We start from the raw sequence: 22,573 nt of genomic DNA, 5'->3' as shown, positions 1-22,573 counted from the left end.
TTCTATCTTTGATTTAATGGTGAGTTGGCTCTTTCCAGCAACTAGTCGGGGGGGAGGGAGCAGAGTTTGTTCCCAGCCTTTAGCCCAGAGTATCCGGAGGCATCCCAGGCGTGACCTCTTCAGTGTTTATTTTTCTTTCTGTACAACTGACCCAGATGCTGGGACTCGAGACTCAGGCCCTGCTGGCGTCTTGTACCTTTGCTTCTTCTGGCACAGCATGTGCCTGTCCCAGGAATCAGACCTGCATACAATACCTAGAACTGTTTTTCTTTTGAGCAGATTGTTCTGTCCGTCTGTGTTCCAGGAAATCAAAACCCGTGAGAAAAAGCCTGGGACAGCACTGCCATCCAGTGGGGAACGAAGCAGAGATTCGAGCAACCCAGAGGCCTCGTACTCCGGTTATATTCTTGAGCAAAGGAAAAGAGACAGCGATAGGGAAAAGAAGAAGGCTTTTCAGCCAGAACAGCAAATCAACCCAGAATACAACCAAAGGGAAAATAGATTTTGTCCTTCTTTATTAGCAAACAGCTAGAATCACTGTCCAGTCGAATGAGATTAGCATCTGTCCACATCTGCAGCCAGTTCAGTCTCTCTCTTGGGAATGATGGCAAGGTTTGCAAACTGGGCTTTCTGGTCACACAGAGCTGAAGAACTAACAACTGTTTTAAAACAAACAAACACAACGGTTTTAACTTTAACTAATGCACCAACCATTGGAAAAAAAAGCGCAGCTTTGGAGGAAACGATGTTACACTTCACCATAGTTAAATCTTTTTCCTTCCAAAAAAGCATCTCTCTTTTTCACTAGTAGGTGCTGCAAATCCAACAAATCACAATAAATAGGCGAGCAAACTTCAGGGCCAGGCTGGGCCAGGTCAAGCATATTGCAAGGCAGAACTAGTTGGGAAGTGAATTTCACACAACGCATTTCTTTATCTGATTGGAGGTGTTGCACTGGCAAGAGTAAGCTACAGCTGGTCCATTTGTTTTTCTGTAGAAGGAAGGGATTAAGATAATTTAAGGATATACTGTACAGAGGGAATGCAAGGGCTGAGCATATATACAGATACTCTGCAGAGGACCCTCGAGACAGTATTTCCATTGCTACCTGCCTGTAGAAAACGTCATCGTTGCAGTCCGTGCCACAGGGGCACTGAGGTATTATATTTCGTCGCTGTTTTTCTCTAGTCAGACAGAAACTGCCCCAGGCACAATCCTGCGGATGTGTGTGTACGACTTCCTGAGGGTAACACTCCCATGGTGAGACACCCCCCGAGGCAGGACGCACTCTTCTGTCAGCTTCTGAGTTTCAGGGTCCCAGCACAGCACTGTTGCAATAACTTCATTCTTTTCATCTCGGCCCCCAGTGATAAACAGCTTGTTGTTGCATGGGGAGATCCCACAGCTGGCTCTCTCGTGGGTGAACTGAGTCACGAGGCACCAGGTATCTTCATGGGGACTGTAAGAGTAGAGTGCTTTCATTGCCCCACCTGCAGACAAAACAAATATCAGTTTGCACTGGCCGTTCCTGTAAGAGATTTTAACTAGACAAGTCATTCCAAGGAGGCTCCATTCCTGACATTTTTAAGAACGATTTGTGCCCTAAAGCTGAGAGGAAACAAGGAAACAAGGACACTTTATTGTTTTGAAAGTCAGATCCACAGAACGCCACTTACTGTTTGTAAGGCTGGGAAGTTTAAGGCCAGAACAAACTGCTGTGATCATGCAGTGTGACTGCAGTGCACCCAGCAATGAACCTGTCTCCTACCTGCCAGTTAAGCTAAGGACACAACTTCATAAAAACATAATCTTGTTTAGAAGACCTCAGATCATGAAAAAGTAGATTTGGAAAGCTGTCACTATTAAAAGTGAGTGATTTCTACACTGACTCCTCTAACTTCATTGTCTACCTCCCCGTTAAACCTTCCTCTGCCTGGATTTGGCAGTTAAGTCTCCTTCCTCACTTAGGAGTTCATCAAACTGACATCATAATCTTCTTAGGGTGACCGAAGCAGACAGTGATCTTCAATTTCTCCATGTTTCCCATATCCACAGCCATTTTAAAAACTCTTTTTGTGCACCCTTTACCTTTTTTTCTTTTCTTTTTTTTTTTTTTTTTTTTTTGGGGGGGGGGGGAATGGTCAATACCTTGGTACCCTGGAAAGGCTCTGGAAATATATTTTCTCCTTAGAGTACCAATAGCTAAATGGTTCCTATTCTGAAATTTGGAGGGACTGAGTGTATCTTCTGCAGCAGCTGTATAGAATAGGGCCAAGGAAATGTAAAAGCCATAGTCTTACTGAAGAGTTGCAATGTCTGGGATTCTACTTCTTGGCAAAGTGAGCATTTATTTATTTTAGTTATAATAAATGTAGTTTTTGACTAGTCCAGAACTTGATGGATGATTAAGCCACTAGGAGTGATTTAAACAAACAAATGAACTAGAGCAGGCAAAAAACACCCATGTTGCTAGCTACAATGATTCAGCTGGCAGTTGGTAATCCATCAGTCTGGGTAATTTGATTGCTTTGGATGAACTGACCACGTGGTCTTGCATGGGGCTGATTTCCATCCAAAACGAACTAATTTGTTTCTCAAGTAGGGAAACCATAGGTTTACTTGTGGATATTCCTGTCTGAAAGATGCTGAATGAATGTACCTGGAGTATTACGTCAAATCTTATCTGAGAGTTGTGTCAGCTAACCCATAAGTCATGCCTTCTCTTTCGATCTCTCATTCTGTACAAAGAGGCTGAAGTCAATCCCTGTGCTGAGTACCAGCACAAGGTATACATATCCACACATAAGGTACCTGCATATGCACACCCACTCCCCGCTGCCACACTATACCTCTCACAGCAGAATGCCATTTACTGCTTGGTGATATCCTGGCTGTATGCCAGCGCTCAGCACCCTGTTGATTATCCTGCAAGTGAGAAACTTTCTGCACCTAGGCTGGGAGAGGGAGCTTCTCTGTGCTCCTGTTTTTGAAATAAGTGTCCCTTTTTCCACCCTTTTCTTTCTCCCAGCACCATCTGGAGGTGTGCTTGCAGGTTCCCTCCTCCTTCCCCAGCTCGGCTGACCAATGTTAGCCTCCTGTTCTTGCATCCTTCACTCCTGTTCTGACAATTGACTGAATTAACCCCAAGCACAATTAGTGAAGAGGTTTGGGTCTCTGGGTATCTCTGGCTCTGCTCCCATGAACTGCTCCTGTTGCTTATATCCCTACATAAACCCTGCATGCAGTGTGCTGCCTAATGCCGCTGGAGAGGACAGGGGATGCGAGGTAGCCCTGAGCTCATGCCCTTGCTCTGTTTACTGGGTGGCTCTCAGCTGTCTCTGGGTCTTGGAAGACACCTGCTCTGCTAACAGGGGCTTAGATCTCGACTTGGTGACTCTCCACTGGTTTGTGAATGTGCTGGATTCCCTCGCTAGGCTTGGTGGGACAAGCCATCTAACCATTTGACTATGCTCCGTGAGCTGTAGGTAAAACCAAACACACAGACACAAACCCTGCTATGGCTAGGCGAGAAGGAGCATTAATGCTTCACCTACCCACAACATAAATGTGGTCACGGAAACTTGCAGCATTGATGCATTTGGCCTCCACCGGCATGGCAGCTTTCAGGCTCCACGTGTTGGTAGCAGGGTCGTAACACTGTGTCTTGTCCGTTGCCAGCTTCCCATTGGGTCCTCCCCCAATCACGTAGAGTTTCTTCTTGTAACTCGCTGCTGCAAAGGAGCTTACGTTGACCATGAGAGGAGCAGCCTGTGCAACCATAAAAAATCACTAGTAACCAGCAAGAGGTTGTTTTGATTTCAGGTAGTCTACGTTTATGCCTATGGGGTAGAAGCCTGCTGAATTTTAAGTCAGAAGTCCCTGTTAAGATGGATCAGTAGGTCCACGAGATGAGATATGTAGGGGTTAGGGAGAGGTATGTTTCAGCTCTTTTCTTAAGACTGTGAATCCCTTAACAAAAGTACACTGTGTTCAAGTGCTGTCATTACAATTACACTGTCAACAATTCAAGAGCTAGGAAATGCCAGAAATGCCCCAAATCTCCATTTTTCACTTATGTACAGGAAAAAAAAAAAAAAAAGAGAGAGAGAGAGAGAGAAACTTGTTCGTGTTTATCTTTCATCTTCAGCTATTACTGTTAGATTCCTCTGCAGATTCCTCTGTGTTCCTTAGTATCAAAAACTAGGGTCTGAATCTGCCATTATGTTGCCTGACTGGTTATTCCCGTTAATTTTAAGGATTATTGGCTGTGTAATACTCTCACCATTTGAAGCATAGTTAGTAGAACTGCCTTTTTTTTCCAACCTGTTTACCTTGAAACCTGCACTTTCAACCTAGATATGTAACTCATAGCATATATAATTCACAGGTTGATATATACCTTATATATTAGAGTAGCAGTTTCAGCCTATGCTGTGGTTCACAGTAAAAGCTGTGTTTTTACTCAGTGATTTATGGACTGCTAACTAGAGGTCTTTAAAAGCTAACTGAGAAACTCAGGCATTAGACTTCTCGCATAATTTGGCAGGAGATCTTGGGCTTTTTACTTTCTGCAGGATCCAGATCTCGAGAGAAAAAAAAATACTTAGAGTGTTTGCAAATCAGAAATACTTTAAAAGCACTGTACTATATCTTGTCACATGAAATGTCATGAATTAATGCTCTAACATTTTCTGACAAGTAAAATGTTATGTGATACAGTATTTTACCTCTGACCAGCAGTTATGAAAGGGATCGTATGCTTCCATGCTGTTGATTCTCTGCAGGCCATCAAAACCTCCAATGACATATACTTTGCCACCCAGCACAGCCATTTTGTGCCTCCATCGCCCGATATTTAGATATTCAATTTGTATCCATTTGTTGATGGAGGCGTTGTACTTCCAGACATCATTCTGTGTTTCTTTGCCACCTGTAATGTGCATGACACATGTAAATATGACAGCATAGCTTGTATGTGCTCCAGTATGTTTAAATTTTAATGTTTCCCTCAGAACAGAAGAGAAATAATTTGTCTGTGCTATTAACTTCTTAATTACGTACCACAGTGGGCCGGCCCTGTTACAGAAGAAGGAGAACTCTGCCTTTATTGACTTCCTAGTGTTCTGTGTTGGAAAGAGAAGGAAACTCTGAACAATTTTTACAGGCCAAATCTTCAAGAAACCTAAGTCACTGTTCCACACTTTACCAGACCACAGCTTTTTCATTGGCACTTGCATTTTAATTCTCAGTAAGCAGCCAACCACACACAGCACGGTGGTGTGCAGGAGATTTTTGTGTAGCAGTGGGGCATTGCGGAAGGCTGGGAACTGACCAATAAACAAGGGCAATTTAAGTAAGATAGTCAAGGATGCTGCAGTGCTTAGTGCCAAAATGCCTGGAGAAAGATCTGTATAGGGGAGATCCTGTTAAAAACAGGTGAGCCAGTTCACACAGGGTAGATCCAGTCAGCTAGCTGAGTGAATTACACAGCAAAAAATAGAAGATAGATCTCTGAACTATTAATTATGGACCTGCACTGATATGTTAGAAATTTTACTATTCAACTTTGCCACCATATGGCTGGAATCTCATTTTTATATCTCTATACTCTCCTTCTCTGCTGACTTGGAATTGCTTTATATTAATATGTGCATTTTGAAGATCAGATTGGATCCTGTGAGTTCATTCTAGACCTAATTTGCAAATGAATCTTTCCTCGCTCAGAAGTGGAGAGCAATGTTTTAACCAATACTTTACTTGCATGTAATTTCTGGTGTAACTGGAATACGCACTGAACTAGTTAAGCATGAAACCCAATGCACGGACTGAGTAGCTTGCTCTAGCATCTGTGATCTGATTAAACAATCACTTCAGAGGTGAATGTACTGAAAAGAGAATTCATATTCCCTTGAGGAAGTGCCTGCCGTCATTGGTATTCTGTACTGCAGCCAGATCGCTGCAGACTGATGGCGCTCATCTCTGGGCCAAATAGCGCATTGAATGGAAGATAATTAGCATGCTAGAAAGAGTCGTTTGTAATGCTTTTGTCTAAGTATTTTTCACATGTATGTGTTGAATTTTATTTGCTCTCAAATAGCTGAAGTGGCTGAGGGGCCTGAATGCAGCATTCATGTTTACAATGGGGCTGAGAGACTGCAGGTGTCCCCACGCTCTCTCTTGGAAACATCCCCTTTACATTAGCTTGTTCTTTCCTGTGCAGGATGAAAGCTCTTTTTGGAGTATGAGCGGGACCAGGCAAGTGAATTATCCTCACACTCGGTGGCAGGAGAGATTTTAGAGTGAACTGGAGGTTTATTTTGTTTCTGTTCTTTTTCTAGACCACTTTTTTTCTAATTTGAGGACAAATTGTAATTACATTAGTAACAGTAACAGAAGGATGAGTGATAATTTGTCATTTGTAGTTACACATGGAGTGTTTCAGTCCATATCATCAAAGCATTTAAAATGTTTGGGGAAATGGCGATCTAAAATAGTAATATAGCTATGTAAAGGACTTGCTCATTGCCTGGGTGCTAAAAGAGCAAGGAAGACTCTGAACTGTAACAAGATGCTGAGGGAAATGAGCATGTGGGAAGGGAGAGGCTGAAGGAAGGAGGTCAAGTTAGGAAAGATGCACGTCAAGATAGAAAAGAACCAAGTCACAGAAGCTAAAAGAAAGAAAACAGAGTAGAAGGACATGCAGGAGGGGGCAGATGGTTCATCGGGAATGAGCCACTAATAACTTGAGGGGCCAGGAGGAAACTGCTAATGATTTTGGCCCATTTAACTCTTTATTTGAGGAGAAATGGCAAAAAGCAGATAGGAAGAAGGCATAGGGAATTAGAGGGAGGAAGCTACAGGTCTGAAATGCTGCAGGGAACGAAGGAAGGGGATGTGTTAGACTGGCAGCAAGACAAAAGCCAGCTTATACTCACCACAGTAGGGGATGTGTTAGTCTAGCCTGGAGGTATCCTGCATAGAGCGTTAAAGAAAAGGGAGAAGAGACACTGGAAAAGATGTCAGGAGTAAGAGGAAGCAAAAAAACATCAGGAGCAAGAGGAAGCAAAAAGCCTGTGACCTTGAGGAAGAGGAAATGGTAAATGATTAAAAGCAAGAGGCCTCTCAGCTGAAGGGTGTGAAGGTGTGAGGAATGTTCCCTAGTCAGGATGTCTGACTGAGCTTCCTCCCTATAACCTTTAATGGAGAGTCAGCCTCTAGAGAAACACCCCAGGGTGGACTGAAAAAAACCTCATTTATTTGTAACTAGAGGAGGAGTAATCTAATTCTTATGCCAGGATAAAGACATAATAATCATTAATTTGGAATGAGGTAATAAAAATCCGTAGAGTCCCAAAAGGGAGAATGCAATGAAAGATATTTTAGTGAAGGCAATGGACCAGTATTTGTATTAAGCAGAGCATTTTCACTTCTCCTTCTCCATGTCCTTTCTACTCTCCTGTTTTAAGCGAGCAGAGAATCTGGTGGATGACTTTGCAAGCAGAGGTCTCCTACCCATGGAGGCACTGCTCTGTGTCTTGGTCTGATAATGTGGCAGTAGTTACAACATGCTGTCGCTTTTCTTCTGGAAAGCAGAATGATATCACCAGATTTTTGACAAATCATCAAAACCAGCTGTCAAACTGTAATGACTAACTAACTTGAGTTTAACCTTTCTGATTGTCTAAGTGAAAATGTTATAGCTCCAGGATTAAACCTCACATGGACCTCAGCTATATTTATGTGGGAAGTTAAATTTGTTTTCTGGAGCTCTCAGGATGAGAGCCTGCAGAAGGTACATTCACACTTGTGCTGTGTGTCCTGTCTCATCTGGCTCTGACAGTTAATATTGCCTTTAGCAAATGGGCACTTCTAGTGTCTTATCTGATGCGCTGCAGAAGTGCTCCTGAAAATGCAGTTTTCAGTTAGCAGCAAAACAGCAGAGTCAGTTCCCTGCAGATTGGTGACTGATTCCTGCAGAATGAATCAGATTCTGATAGATCCTTGCTCGTACATATGGAGCTGTGAACAACGTTATTACAGGAAGATGCTGGAGCATTATTCTTCATTTTATGTTTGCTAAGCAATTTGTGGGGGCCTTTCCATAATAATGGTCACCGCGTGCTTAAGGTGCTGCACACCAGTAGCTTTGCATATAAATTAATAGTTGCTTGAAAAGGAATCTTGTGCTAAAACTCTAGCTAGAGCCAAGCAAGGTCCTCACATCCAGCACTTCTCTTGAGCCTGTTCAAACCCAAAGCTTGTACCTGTAATACTAAGTTCTTCTAAAGCTGCTTTGACTATGATCTTGATAAAAGCTGGACTATTTGTGAGAACCCTGTTCCCCTTTTCCACTCTCAGTGTCTTACTCCTTACCTGATATGTAGACTTCATTTTTTAGCGTAATGCATGCAAACTCCACCCATTTTTTATTCTCGTTCTCTGTCTCCTGTTCTGTGATCGGTAATTTTGCTACTTCCAGGCGGCTTCGCCTCAAAGGATCCAGGCAAGTCACTTCTGCTACAAACTTCTCATCTTTTGTACAGCCCCCTATGATCATAAACACCTCAGACTGGAACTCGTGCATCCTGGGCTTGGTTCGCTCTGTAATAATCTAAATGCAAGCAAGACAGAGTGAGTACACAGGGCACTTACACCTATAGTTACAGAAAGGTCTGGTGACCTGTTTTCTGATTAGCTGTTTTGTAAATCACAGCTGGCCTACAGTCAACTGAACGAATTATCAAATGCTAAGTTGAAAGCCTGGAAAGCATCCTAGAAGCACTGCAGTAGAGATTGCTCTATCTTTGCTTCAGCAGGATTTCTCCAACACCAGACTCGCTCACTTTTGCTAACCCACAAGGATCCTTTCACACCCTAGCCTCTTGGAAACTCCCAGGGTGGCACCGTGCCATTAAGGTGAGCATTAGTGACAAGGCTGGGTGCATGTGAGGCAGCTGAAGGGGACAGGTTTCATTGGGACTGACAGAACAAGGGGAAGGTAGGAGCGCCACGGGGTCGAAGGGAGCAAGATTGTAGTCAGTGCTAAGAGAAAGTAAGCAGCCTCAGATTATTTGTGCTGAAGGTAATTGTTAAAGCATCAAAGCAATAGTAATTCTCTACTGTGGGAGTTTTATTTATTTGTTTGTTTGTTTATCAGTTGTAAGTTTAAGGCAAAATTAATAGATCCACTTAAAACCAGCACCAGTCTGAAATATGGCTACTTTTCATTTGGTGCCTGTTGGCTTAGCTCATTAGCCAGACCTTTGTCTCAGGGACACTGGAAAAAGTCGTTTCCTGGGTAAATGTTCACCAGGAGCAAAGAATGCACAGGAGGTGCTGGGAAATGTCTGTTTTGCTTGGAGGAAGGGTTTGCAAGCAAGTAAAAAATATTGCTAATATAGAGTGTATTAGTGTCCCCAGGTATGCTGGCTCTATGCTGAAGGACAGGGACGAAAAACCCTCTTTATCCCCCCACTTATTCACACTGGAATAAATGCAGTGCAAAAAAGTACAGGGAGCACTGGGGATCCAGGAATTTGTTTCTCTAGTTCTCCATGTCACAGGGCGTTTGTCTGTTTGCAGCCCCTCAAAGTCTGCTGGGGGACATGTGCACCCTTCTTCATCTTGCATCTAGTGAGAATAAAATTGTATTGGTGTCTTCTGCACCTCTCAGAGAAGCAGCCCATGGACCCACAAGGTCTATGGAGGACAGATTAAATGCTATTGCAGCAGACAGCTTGCTTACAGTTTTAAACTTCTTTTAGTGTGTTTCTATAAATGGACATAAATTGCCTATATTTAAAAGGGATATTTATGCAGACATTAGAAAATCTTCTGTTTTCCATTTGTTTAGTGAATTGTTAAGTAACATCTGGAAACTTGCTGGATTTTAGAAATCTGTTTTAACCCACCTGTTGCCATTACTAGGCATTAGCACGGGGCCAGATAGCCGGCAGGGCTGCCTCTGACGTTCTGCCCCTTGAAAGCCGAGCGGATTGGGTGTTTGACCCCGAGCAACACTCCCTTCCTGTAGCGCGCACACACCCTACAGCACTGCTGTCTGCAGCCGGGCCCTGATGCTGCAGAACAACCACAGCCTCCAGGTACGGTGAGTTACCCCCAGAAGATGGGCCTGCGCTGCCCCAGGCCGTTGTGGCCTGTCCTATGCAGTTCACTGGCACAAGGAGCCCTTGGGCTTCTACCCCTCCCACGACTCACATTCACTGTTAGCAATGAACCCTGCTGATGGCCTCCTGCCTTCCTCTGACTCTCTCAGACTGTCAGCTCTCTGACATATTTCCTCACACATTCATGTAACCTTGCTCCTGTTCGTTGTGAAATCTCACCTCTATCCCACATGTCAGGCCAGGAGATGCAACTGGTACCTAACTTTCCGTAGAGGATGGGCAATTAGGGAACTGGAGATCTATCACAGCCTTCCTTGAGCAAGCAAGATAGAACTTGACCAATGTCAGGATGAGCCTGTCTCTTTGGGTGCTGGGACCTGTGTAAATGAGGAAGATAGACAGACCTCTTCTCTGAGAAGAGACTGCCTTCTTCACAGCAAGTTCTCCCTTTTCTGAAAGATTTCCCCCCTTAAGTAGCAGATGGAGATGCTAAATCTTCAGATTTAATAGAGTGTCATTACAGATCATGGCAGGGTTTAGTATGGTAATTATTCTTCCTTTCTTGGGCTCAAAATATTAACTAAGAGGATGAGGGGTAATAGTAGTACCATTTGCTTTGCCTTTCTACTAGGGAAGTCGTCTGGTGTTTAGCTGCTGCATAGTGAGCAGTGTTTGTTTAGCTGCTCAAGTGTGTGTGTGAAGGTTCATGATAGATGTCCATAAACAGGAAGCTGTATGCTTTGATATTAAAACAAACTGCCTGGAAGCTTTATAAATCATCAGGATGACTGATAAAGCCCACCTTGTTTTTCAGTAGTACCAGTTCATGAAACTTAAGTGTGAATACCTGGTTTTCTGCCTCACAGTACCACTCCTCCCCATGGGATTTTTGAGCAGAAATACACCGTTTTTAGAAGGAGCGGCATCACCACTGTCCTCCTGTTTGCCAAATACTTTCTTTTTTCACTCACCTCATTGCCTGACAGATGATACATTCTTGCTTCCTGGAGCAAAGGAAAGACATCTGGACACTGTCTAATGAGCTGATCAGCTTCAACGGTCTCTACAAAATACCAAGGGTCCAAGAGAGGCAGCCGGACATTCTCCAACACATGTGGCAGGAGAGGAAACCTTTCTGACTCCTTGTAACGTACCCAGTTCATTACAGTTTCAAAAACCTGTGCCTCCTCGGTGACATAGAGGTCATCGCTCTTCAGTGTGCTGCAGAGAATGTCGGCTGGAAGCTCCAGGAATTCCTCGTAATTCAGGACTTGGGTAAAGTTCTGGATAATGTAGTTCTGCACTTGCTGTTTCAGGCTATGCAGGGAGTGGGCATCAGCCAGCCTCAGGATGCCAACGCAGTTCTCCGGTTGGAGGGCTTCAGTGAGAAAACTGGCACAAGCATCTACCATGCGCAGGAACTGTGGACACAAAAAGCATGTAAGCACAGAGCAGTTACTTCTGTGACTAAATCACAGAAGACCTGAGCAGTTCTGCGGGGGGTCCTGATGAGTTGTGCGCAGCACAGCAGGGAGCCAGGAGAGACAAAAATTTGCAGTGTGAGGACAGATGTCTCCCAGATTCTGCAGACTCTCCAGAATGAAAATTTCCTTCTCCCATTGCTTTCTCTCCTTCTGCATCCCTCTTGCTCCTTTTCCCCTTTGAAGGACTCAGAAGACCTGAGACTGATCAATTTGAATTGTTTCAAGCCACCCCCCTAAAAGTAAGGGGAGTTCTACCATTCCTCTTCCCTCCTGGAGAGCACAAAGAGCTATCAACCATGGAGTTACAAAGTGCGGACAAGGCTGCCAGGCTTCAGATGTGTTTGCCTTGCCTCAACTGACAGGTTAGCTTGGATCAAGCAAAAGGGAGTCTGGTTTTGGAGTACAAGTGGCTCCAAACAGTGTCTGCGTTCATGCTTCTGCCATCCAAACTCTGAGCGTGTCTGAGGCCTGGCAAGGGTAGTGGAGAACAAGATGCTGAGATGTGGGAGCTTGGCCTCCCCAGAGCGTGGGGGCATGCCGCCACATGCTGGGAGGTACGGCAGGATAGGACTGACCACCAGCAAATCTCTGAGCAGCCTGACAGCAAGCGTCTGGCTAGTGTTCATGCATGTTGAGGGCGGCCTTCAGAGGTTCTAGTGACCTTTGTTTTCCTTGTAATTATCATTGATTCAAAAAAACATGGACGTGCCTTTTTCACCGAGTCCCCCTAAAGAACTTGTTGTGTGTGTCTAGCAGGGCATCTCAACTACTGTCATTAACTTCCTTTGCACAGGTAGCCCCAGCTGAGGGTCCCAAATATGCTGATCGCCCTGGACCACAGGGGTCTGTGGGGCTTTTGCCCGCGATGTGAGCAAGATTGGTTTCTGGGTGATTATTCAAGAATAAGAAAATGGTTCTAGGCAGAACCGTTAGGTTATAATGCTTTATCCTGCACTGTGATTTCAGCGCATCAGTATTTCATACTGGTTTTGTGGTGCAAATAGGGACGTACAGAATAGATGGGTCAGAAGTGATGCTGTGAATTTCCATTTTGGGTCTTTTTTGCATCTGACATCAGGAAGACATTTTAACTTGCTCTGTCCCAAAAGGGAAAGTTGCACAATAGTAATTTAGGGGCAAAGGGGAAGTGAAACACAGAAAAAACATTTTTAAAGGCTATAGTATTTAGATTTGTTTCAGTAATTAGGGTAGAATCTTCTAGACAGAGCCGTGTCACGTTGACGCATGCAGACTATTTACCAGAGCTGAGTGATCACAGACTTTGGGTGCAGACTACCTGGTTCCTGTTTTACATTTAGATGTGGTCAAAAGTTTAGAGAAATGCAACTGACTGGTGAACAAGGGTGCACGAGGGCTCAGAGTAAGTTGCTACTGTTTGTGATCTAAATATGCCAGTGGTGGCCGCGGCACCACCGCAGAGCTCTGCAGCCGCTGCTCTCGGTGCCTGGCACGCCAGCCTTGCCGTTTCTTTCCTGGCGAGCAGTAGGTTGGCGCTCTGAGCTCATCAGTGCATTTCCCTGAGGATCTGAAAGCACTTTGCCAACACTAGGTAACCCTCAGACCTGAGGCAGGTTAAGCATTAGCCCTTTCGAAGTTGGCGTTAGTCTTTTAAAAGTTGACAGCAATGAGATGCAAAAAGCAAAGAAGGGATTTGTCAAGATCACTCATCAAGTCATTTGCTAGCCTGGGAACAGACCCCAGAGCTCCTTGCTCACCAGCCTGAAGTCTCACCACCGTACAATATCCTATTTATACATGGCTTGTTAAGAGCGATACTCACGGGATGACAATAGCGGCTTTTCTCCCAGAAGGTGCACACGGAGTGTAACGACTGTGCAGGCACCACTGATCACGGCGGAGCTGCATTTACGGGCATGCAGTTGCTGAACTGTGAGGTGTGGGTGTGAGAAACAGTCCCCCTGGTGAGGGCTTAACCAGAGAGGTCTGGCAGCTCTGCAGCAAGGCAGGACTTCTCCAGCCCCACTGCTCCCTGTCTGCAGGGTGTCCTGTCTCCCCATCACCCCCTTCATCTTTAACAAAATTGCTAAAACACAGCGTAGATCCTGCCTTGCTGGGAATGCTCCAGTCAGTCTTGTGAGAGCAGGTGACACAGCAGGTGCCTTCCCGAAGGAGGACAACCCTGAGCCTATGATTCATCTGCTCTGACTTGAAGAGCTCTAAATTTTCTTCTTTCTGTTCGGTGGGCCGCCCTCCTCATGCCACGCTAGGCATTTGAAAAACCTTGTTTGCTGGGAACAGTTTCCTCAGTAATTGGGTGCTTTTTCTCAACACCCCTTTGAATCCAGAATCTGACTTGTAGAGACATCCCACAAGCTTGCTTGGCCTCCACTTGGCTTTCTCTCCAAATAATAAAACCTTATTCTCCTGATTAAAATCTTTGCTTGTCCCCACTTTGACCCAAGCTGTCTAGTGCAAGCGGTGCCAGCAGCGCTGCCTCTGATCGTAGCTCGCAGAAAGGGTAGGAAAAGCAGCTGAAAGGGCTCACGTTCATCATGCTTCTCTGTGCACGGCACACTTGGGGGTCAGCTCCCGCACCCTGGAGCCGCTCAGCCCTCGGCCAAGCGCTCCGCCTCTGGCTGCAGGGGCGGCAGGTCCCAGCTCAGCAGGAATGCCTGTGTCCCAAGGGAGCCCCCAAGGCACGGAGCCACCCTGGAGGGACAAGGAGGGCAGCAGAAGGGGGCACAGGCGACCCTTTCAGGGCAGCTTTCTGGGTGAGCTGACAGCTTTCTGAGCCTGCAGGCAGATCTCTGACCCAGGAGGTGCTAAGGATCCCTTTGATAGCAAACCATGTCTTCTTGTCCTGCACTCCTGGTCTTGCACAGTGGGCTCCGTGTGGTCCTGTCCTAAAGCGTTACTCCAGAGCAGCAGAAGCAACCACACTGGCTGCCCAGTGCTAAGTGGCTGTGAGACAGTCTTCAGATAATTTGCAAGTTATTTTCTTTGCAGTGCTTTGTTGATGAAAAGTGGATTAACATGAGGATGAGAGGTGCTTCAGAAGCCAGCAAGGCAGTCACCCTCACCCTGCCCTCACCATGCCCTGGGGGCAGAGAGCGGCCCTGCTCTGCTCAGAGCGGAGGGAGGCAGCTCCCGGGAAAACGGAGGCATCCCGCGCTGTTCTCACTCTAGCAGGGAAGGCTGTTGGTGAATTACAGCAGAAGAAGCAGAGCTCTCTGCCACAGCCCCGCAAAGCAGCAGAGGTCCTGGCAGACAGGGAGATGAAAGGATGAGCTTTTGGATCAGCTGCTGCCCATGTGCTATGCAGGTGGCAGTGGGCACTGGGCTGGATCCAGCGTGGGCTGAGCAACTGGGCGGCTGGCAGCTTGGGCAGAGGAGGGCACCATTAAACTCACGTTGCAACCCTACTCTAGGTGGAAAAACTAACCTTGGGTTAGTTAGTTAGAACATAACATTCTCAAAAATGTTATGATAAGTTGAAGCATTAATCTTTTCAGTTGTTAATATATTGAAATTAAATATTTGACTTTTTCAAATATTTCTATTTGTTCATCAGCATAAATAGCAGAGGCAAGCTGGCAGAATGTTCATAGTTACTAAATCTTATATAAAACCCATTTTCAGCCAAAAACCTCACCCATACATAATGTGGAACTTTAAGGCCTTATAAATCTTGACACTATCCAAGGCAGTTGCAGTAAGGCTCAGGATCATTGCTTTTAGTAGGACATTCCTAGTTTTCTAAGTTTTTGCGGTTTACTGCTCTTGCTTATGACACCCTCACGGTTTTATCATTACTCTTACAATATTTGATAGTTTTTTTAGAGCACCAGCTCTGGGAATCAAATTTAATCTTAATTTTCATGAGAAATAGGGAAGAGAGAGGAAAAATGTAAGTATATGCTTTGATGGGTTCAGGGAAAACCCTAAGAAATGATCCTAAGGTAAAAATGTTTCAGAAAATAAAAAGAACACAGAAATGTATCCTAAAAATGAACCAAGTAACCTTTTTGAGTTAATGCTACCAGTTGCAGTATTGGTATGGTGAAAACTTCAGGAATCCACTGTACTCTGGCCCAAGGCAACATTTAAATCTACGCTCTCATTTATTTCTGTTGGTTACTGAGTTACCCGAGGAAGCACTTTGTGAGAACTTTCCCTTTTCTCCTGGGAGCTGGTATCAACTCCTGTTACCGCAAAGGCCACGGGTTCGCTTCAGAACCATTTGCCCTCCATTTCTAAAATTACGGAATCTTAAGTTCAGAATGAACCATGATGATTATGGAGCCAAGTGTTTCTTACCTTCCTTAATAAAAAGACTGGGCATACCTATACCCATTGACAGTTGGCAGGTTTTTCTGGTTGCAACTCATTAGCAATTTGCAGCTTAGTACCAGGGACTGTAATTTGGTAAACCTCTCAGATGATTTACAGGCCATGTGAATACCTCACGGATCAAAGGCTGAGTAACATCGCTCAAGTCTGACTTCCTCCATGTCCCAGGTCACGACTAAAATGCTCTCCATCAAGAGTCCTACAGAGAAGGCATTCACGGATGCCAGCCTGGACGTAATGAGGCTCCCCGCTAGGCAATGATGAGGGAGAGACTAAGGTGGCCTCCTGCTCTGGATGCCTATCAGTCCCTGTCCTCTGACCGGCCTTGGCAGGCTCACGCCAGCATTGGGGCACTGCCCCACAGCACAGCCCTGCTGCCTGTCCGCCAGCATGTGTCAGCAGCCCTTGGAGGCAGAGCCAGGCTATGTGCCCATTTGTGCAGCACCTAGCTCAGTAGTGTTCCAGTACATCACTAGGACTGCCAGTTTTTACCACAGTGTAAGTAAATATGAAGTGAAATGTCTCTGGAACCTGTGAAATCAGACAAGTGTGCAGTGCTTTACCCAGGGTACATCACAGTGTTGCCAGAGCACCGTGCCTGGAACAGTACATTTGAATTATTTGTACCTGAAAGAGGCTGGCAGCTTCCAAGACCTTCTGAACATTTTGCTTTGTGATCAGCATCTTGCTGGTGTAGGTATAGTCCAAGAGAATATTCATGGTTTCTGCATCAACTCCTTTGAGTATGATCTTCTCTTCATATTTCTCTCTTAAATCATTGCAGAACATGGCCCTGGACAGAAAGACATTCAGCTGTTACTGCATCCCAGCCAGGATGAGGCACTCTGAAAACATTTGCTTATATAGATTTCAACACAGAATATTCCACTTGCTTCATATTTTATGCAATTAACCCTGCAGCAAAGTAACAAGGAAAATCCTTTTGGTGATTTTGTACCTCTTTACTCACGAGTTTGATACAGCACATGCACCTGATTGGCACCCCAGAGCCAGGCCTAGTGGTAGACCCAGAGCTCCATGGCTGCAAGCAACAGCTGGGAGCTCCCCTGGGAAAGACTGTGTCTGCGCTGGTGCCGCATAGCAGCTGTGTCCACACCTCTGTCTCACCTGTTGGCCTCTTACAGACCCCCCTGTCTTTCTTCTACAGGCACAGCCCGTTTGACTCAAACCTTCAACCTGCTGGCATTCCCATCATCAACCATTCCCCTTCATCAACCCATAGCCATGAGCACACACATGTACTTCATACCCCTTGGCAGAAGTGCAGAGTGCTGCTTCGTCTGAACCCCAAGGGCTGGACCAGAGCTACATGTCTGACAGCCTCACCTCTAAGTCTCCCGATGTCTTTGACCCCATTATACTAGGAATGGGCCAGGAGGGAATGTCTTATGGATTTGCTTCTACATAAAAGGCAAGTTTTTCCTTTGGTAAGTTTGGGGAGCATGTGGTGGGATCATAGAGTTGGTACCTCTTAGCTAAAACATTACTTGGATAATCATGAATTGGAACTGCCATAAGCCAGAAAGTCCAATGTTTTGTTGTGTGGCGATACTGCCTTTCCTTTGGTGGATAATACTGCCTTTGAAAGGTGTCAGCCAGACATGCCTTTGGCACGAGTCAAATATTTCATGAGGGTTGTAAATCAGAAATTTCCTTAAGAACCATTTAAATCCCCTTTGCATCCTTCTGCAAGACCAGCACATCCATTTTTCTTCATCTGCATTTTCAATCCATTACATTTTAAGTTTTATTTTTAATGCTTTTGATTTTATTTAAGAGGAGACTTTACTGTTGATCAACCCAGTCTTGTTCAGTGCATCCAGACAGTGAGATTTCATCTCATTTGGAATCTGGCTCAACAAATTAGAAGCATGTGAGTCCTCTTTTAACTACATTGGTGAAAAACGTGTGCATCTACTGTGTAATTAGGAGTGCTCTTTACCCTGCATACCAAGCCCTTCTTTATTAGTCATGTACAATGTTGACAGGGCAGTATAACCTGGGAAATGTCTAGAGGTCCTGAGTCTTAGACCGTCTTTATCATTTGAAGAGGGTGCAAGTTTTACAGCAAGATAACTACTTGGCATCAGCTGTCTTACTGACACATCTTAATGGAGCAATAATAATAATAGTATTTAGTGCAAAGTAGTTAGGCAAGATGAACAGCAAATGGACTGAAGATAGCAGCTGCTCAGTGCTCTGAGAGCTACCTGCTCCTTGTCTCAGCAGAGAGTTTGTAACTAGAGTGAGCCTGTATTAGTTGTCTCAGTGTATGAAACTGTCTTTTGGATAGAGAGACCTAACCTTTTAGCAGAAAACTTGGGCAGAAAGGTTACTTGTCAGAACAACTGTCCAGCGAAAATTCTCATATTTCCTTCAGTCCTCTCAGTTTACACGTTTTTGATCCCATGCTCAACTCCATGCTCCAATTTCTGCTCCCATTTAAATCAATGTATTTGAAGGCATTTGAAAGGCATTAAGGCAAAACATTGCCTTTTCAGGTAGTACAAGAATGGGATCCTCCTTAGCTTCTCTGCTTCCTGGCGGTGCTGAGTGCTTTGACTAACCCTCGGGCATGCCGGCAGGTGGCCATCTGAAGCAGCAGCAGGCAGTACCCACTTCTCCATGGGAATGGGGCTTCAGTGTGGAGAGGGAGGTTTGTACAAAATAGTCATTTCAGTCGCGTGGCATTGGTAAGCACCAAGTCTACGTGCTTAAAGTGACTGAGAAACCAGCCGTTTTAGGGTGCAGGTGTTGTCTGCCCTTGTTCCTTTTATCTCTTAGACTAGTGACTGCAGTCTTGTATACAACCTTCCGTGTCGGGAAGGCAAAGCTCTCGCTTCCGTCCCCAAAGCCGGAGCGTTTGGTAGAAGTCAGCGGAGTTACGCAGCATTACACCACTGTGAGGCAGCTCAGAAGCTATCTGCGGGATCTTGTCCAAGTGCCTTCACCTTTCTGTCTCCTGATCTGTGAAGCAGGGTCAGAGCTGCCATCCACTCCTGCTCTGAGAGGGTACAGAAATTCCTGCAACATGGCTGCAGTCTGCCAAAATTAGGTGTCGAAGGCACCACATTACCCCCACAATACTCCCCCTAGACAGCAGCAGGGGTAGAGGTGGGGAAGTGCTATCCAGGAGAGCTGGTGGCTCCTGTAGTGGCCTTGCTTGTGGTCAGATGGAGTGGGCCATTGCTCCCACCATGTGTGCAGACCACCGCTGCCACTCAGGACTGATCAGGCTGAACCTCTCTCCCAGGGATTAAAGTGCTGCGTCCGTACCTCTGGATTTGCCTATACGTACTCAGAGAGGTGTGTGATAATTTTTGTTGCGACTCTAAGTTCGTCAAGAGTGATTACTAATTTTACCTCCTTGCTTTTTCTATTGTATCAGTCCCTGTGTGATTCTCAGCTCAGCCCTTGAACTAACATCAATTTTAAGAAACGCACATCCAAAGTGAGGAGCCCAGGCCAAATCTGTATGCCTAAAAATGAGCAAATCCCCCTCCCAAATGGAGAAATCTCAATAAAATAAATGGAGGGCTGCAGTTTGTGCAGTGCTTTTTAAACACCAACCCACAACGAAATGCCATTGCTCGGAAACACTCGAATACCGGTGCTGGAGTTTGAGGATGCTCTGGCAAACGCTGCTGCAGCTCCTCCGAGCCCCGTTCTCCCACACCGTGGGCAGTGCAGCAGTTAACAAACTACAACAAACTACTGCTCCACTTTGGTCAGCTTGGATTTCCCTTTTCTGCTTTATTACCTTCGCACAGGTGAAGTGGAGAGTTAGTTCTTGTGGATGTGGGACGTATTAGAAATGTTATCTGCTCTAAGGCAGCGCTGCAGGAAGGACTAGAAGCTGTGGACTTTGCCTCGTCCTGTTAAGTCAGCCTTCACGGACTGCTGACCGTATGGCACCCGACGCTCAGGAAAGGGGTTGTGTAACACGCTGTTGCAGGGCCCGAGGCCGTGACTCACAGGGTCCCCTGCACACGGGACTCGGAGGCTCTCTAACAGCTTGGTAACGCTCCCAGGAGCGGCACGATGTACGAATCTCTTCGTTCTTCGGGCCCGTGCAGCTCCCAGTGAATTGTGGCGAGATGAAACAAGTGAGCAGCAGACCTAGGGAAGCTCACTGCCCTGCAGACTCGCGTCCTCCTTTCGCCCGTCGCGGCAACCTCTGCTTCCCCTCCCCGAGCCCTCCGGTCTCTCTCATTATTCCTCACACAAACACGTGCTTTGCCGTCCTTCCTCCAGGACGCTTGGCACAGTGCTGGGCCGCCCGTGTTTGGGCGTTTGGGCAAGCAAGGACAGCAAGTGCTCTGGCGGGCTCAAATTTGTGGGAACTTCACAGTTGTGAGATTTCTGCCCCTCTGCCAAACTTGACTAAATCTAACCTGAAGAGGCGTGAGGACAGGCGCTGACAGACGTGCAAACGATGTGATAGAATAAATCTCAGTTCCCTGGGAAACCAGACCCAGCACAGACAGCCAGAGGAGCAGTCCCTACATACAAGTGTAATCCCATGAGGTGAGATGACATCCTGCCAGGTATCTCCCCTCCTTCATCACGACAGGCTGTAGCCAAGGTCTCAATGGAAAACCAACTGACTGTAACTAGCAGAAAACTATTTTGTCTGTTTTGAACTGTTGAAATCCCTTCTGATTGCAGTACCTTCTGTTAATCCCCCTGATAGAACAAAAGATATTTTTATAGGGGTTTTCCAAAGTAATATTGTAGTCATTCTTATTTTAATTTGCACGTCTTTTGTCCTTTCTGCAGTTGATGCTGATAAGAATCATCCATGCATCTCTGCTTTCATTTGCATATATTCACATACACAGTCTCTGTAGTCTATAGGTAGAAATAATACCTATTTCCGTTTACTCACAAATATAGTCTCTGTTATGAGTAGTAAAACCATGACTATTCTTCAAGGCCCTGCCAGCAGAGCTTACTAGACTCCATTAAAATGAACTTTCTGCTCATGTCACAAGTGGTCACAGGTTCTTTTTTCTCACGTTTCCTCTGTAGCTATTCAGTCATCTGACCACTTTAGCAGTTAAAAAGAAAGGAAAAAAAAACCCAGCCATGCAAATTTGATTGTCTCAATGATAATGGAAAATCTGTGTTAAAACTGATACTAGGTTTTTCTGTACATCTAAAATTTGTTCATACTGGCCAGTGGTCTCAGGTAGATGATCTACCACAGTACTGAAAAAATGAATAATTCAAGGAGACTAGAAAAAGAAGGAGAAATGGTAAAATTTCTCTCAAGTAGATATTTCCTATTGCAGCTGATTTTCAGTAGCCCTAGGAAAGGTGGGAAGTTCCTTTTCTTTCCTTCTCAACAGTTTTATCTATTCTATCACAGAACGATAATGGGGAAAATCAGCAAGTCCCACAAGCCCACTCATATCTCAGTAAAACTACTCCATAATTTGAGTGGATCTTCCTCTTTGCCTGAGTCCCAAAGACATCACACAAGGGGCAGAGTTCCAAACATTTGGTTAAAATGATATTTTCCCATCCCCTTATCTGCCAACCGTTCTCCTTTTCTTTGCCTGCCTCTAGCGGACCTGCTGCGCGCCAGTAACAGCCCTCCATGAAATCCGTAACTTGGCACCTGCCTTATTTATGTCTCCGACTGTAAAAGAGGAGCTGGAAGGTGTCAGGAATGCCAGACTCACTGCAAGTCTGAGGAGTTCACCACCCAGTTTACGCTCCCGGGAGATCTGCAGTTCCAGTCTGAGAAGTAAAGTAAGTTTCTTGGTTTTGTTTCTTGACTGCCTTACCTGAAATAATTGCTTGCCGCTGCCAGGACCACTCGGTGACAGGAGAACTCCCTGCTTTCCACGCACAGGATAACGTCTGTAAGGGAATTTTCTAGCCGAAGGTTCTCCAAGCCATTCTGGAGCACCAGGGAGAGTCCTGTATCATCAAACTTGACCTTTTCACCACTCGAGACTTCCACCAGGTCCTCCATTTTCCGTGAACATTCATTGTCCACAGAGAGCTTGGGCTCCTCAGAGCTTTTCTCCAGCGTGTCCCCCATTTTCTGGCCAGCAGTGTCTCATTCTGTTGGTGCTTCGATCTAAAAAGAGTCCCTGAGCCTCAGCCGAGTCACACAGCAGAAGTCAGGCGGATTTCCTGTCCAGAGCTCTCCGCTTATCTATAGCTGTCACACACATATAACAGGAAGCCTTGCACTTTCTCATCCTGTTAACACAAACAAAGACTGTTTTTTTTCGGTGAATTTCAGGCAGTATCAACGTGTTTAGAAAGGACTTAAGATGCCTCTGTATGTGAGAAGATTACAAGTGACAGGGAAGGCCTGCCTCCCACCCTCAAACCAGTCCTGCACTCTTATCCAGATCGGCTTGTTGTAGCGATAGGTGCTCCATATGGCTGTCAAGCTACTTCTGGCAGGTCAGGCTGTGAAGGGGAACAGGGTATGATGTCAAATTTCTTTTTCCAGGTATGCAATTATTAATCACTGAGCCGATACTTTTTTTTTCATAATAGTGTGCTCACGTATCGAGAAAGCCCTCCAGGCGGCTGTTCCTCTTCCTCGTGACATAAGGTGCATTGATGATAATATGCTTCTACCTT

At 45.4% G+C, this 22,573-nt stretch overlaps 1 protein-coding gene across 3 annotated transcripts; it reads right to left on the bottom strand.

Annotated features, from left to right (window-relative positions):
* Window positions 1-498: 498 nt before the first annotated feature.
* On the bottom strand, window positions 499-22,043 carry KLHL6 (kelch like family member 6). Of its 3 annotated transcripts, XR_009959245.1 has the most exons (8): window positions 21,757-22,043; window positions 16,571-16,736; window positions 11,099-11,548; window positions 8,374-8,611; window positions 4,728-4,930; window positions 3,555-3,768; window positions 1,109-1,490; window positions 499-991 (listed from the first exon to the last, which is right to left on the bottom strand). XR_009959245.1 is itself a non-coding variant. In XM_062582440.1 (7 exons), exons 1-7 carry the CDS (start codon window positions 22,014-22,016, stop codon window positions 1,189-1,191), a joined length of 1,833 nt encoding a protein of 610 aa, XP_062438424.1. In that variant the 5' UTR covers window positions 22,017-22,043; the 3' UTR covers window positions 499-1,188. The 3 variants fall into 3 exon arrangements, 2 of the variants coding, with proteins under 2 accessions (XP_062438424.1, XP_062438425.1); XM_062582440.1 differs by having other exon boundaries at window positions 499-1,490; XM_062582441.1 differs by lacking the exon at window positions 21,757-22,043 and adding an exon at window positions 19,725-19,793 and having other exon boundaries at window positions 499-1,490.
* Between the last annotated feature and the right edge of the window lie 530 nt (window positions 22,044-22,573).

Source organism: Rhea pennata, chromosome 9 (assembly GCF_028389875.1).
Source record: "Rhea pennata isolate bPtePen1 chromosome 9, bPtePen1.pri, whole genome shotgun sequence".
In the NCBI taxonomy this organism is placed as follows: domain Eukaryota; kingdom Metazoa; phylum Chordata; class Aves; order Rheiformes; family Rheidae; genus Rhea; species Rhea pennata.
The sequence above is the reverse complement of the archived record's forward strand: the minus strand, read 5'-3'. Positions and strand labels throughout refer to the sequence as shown.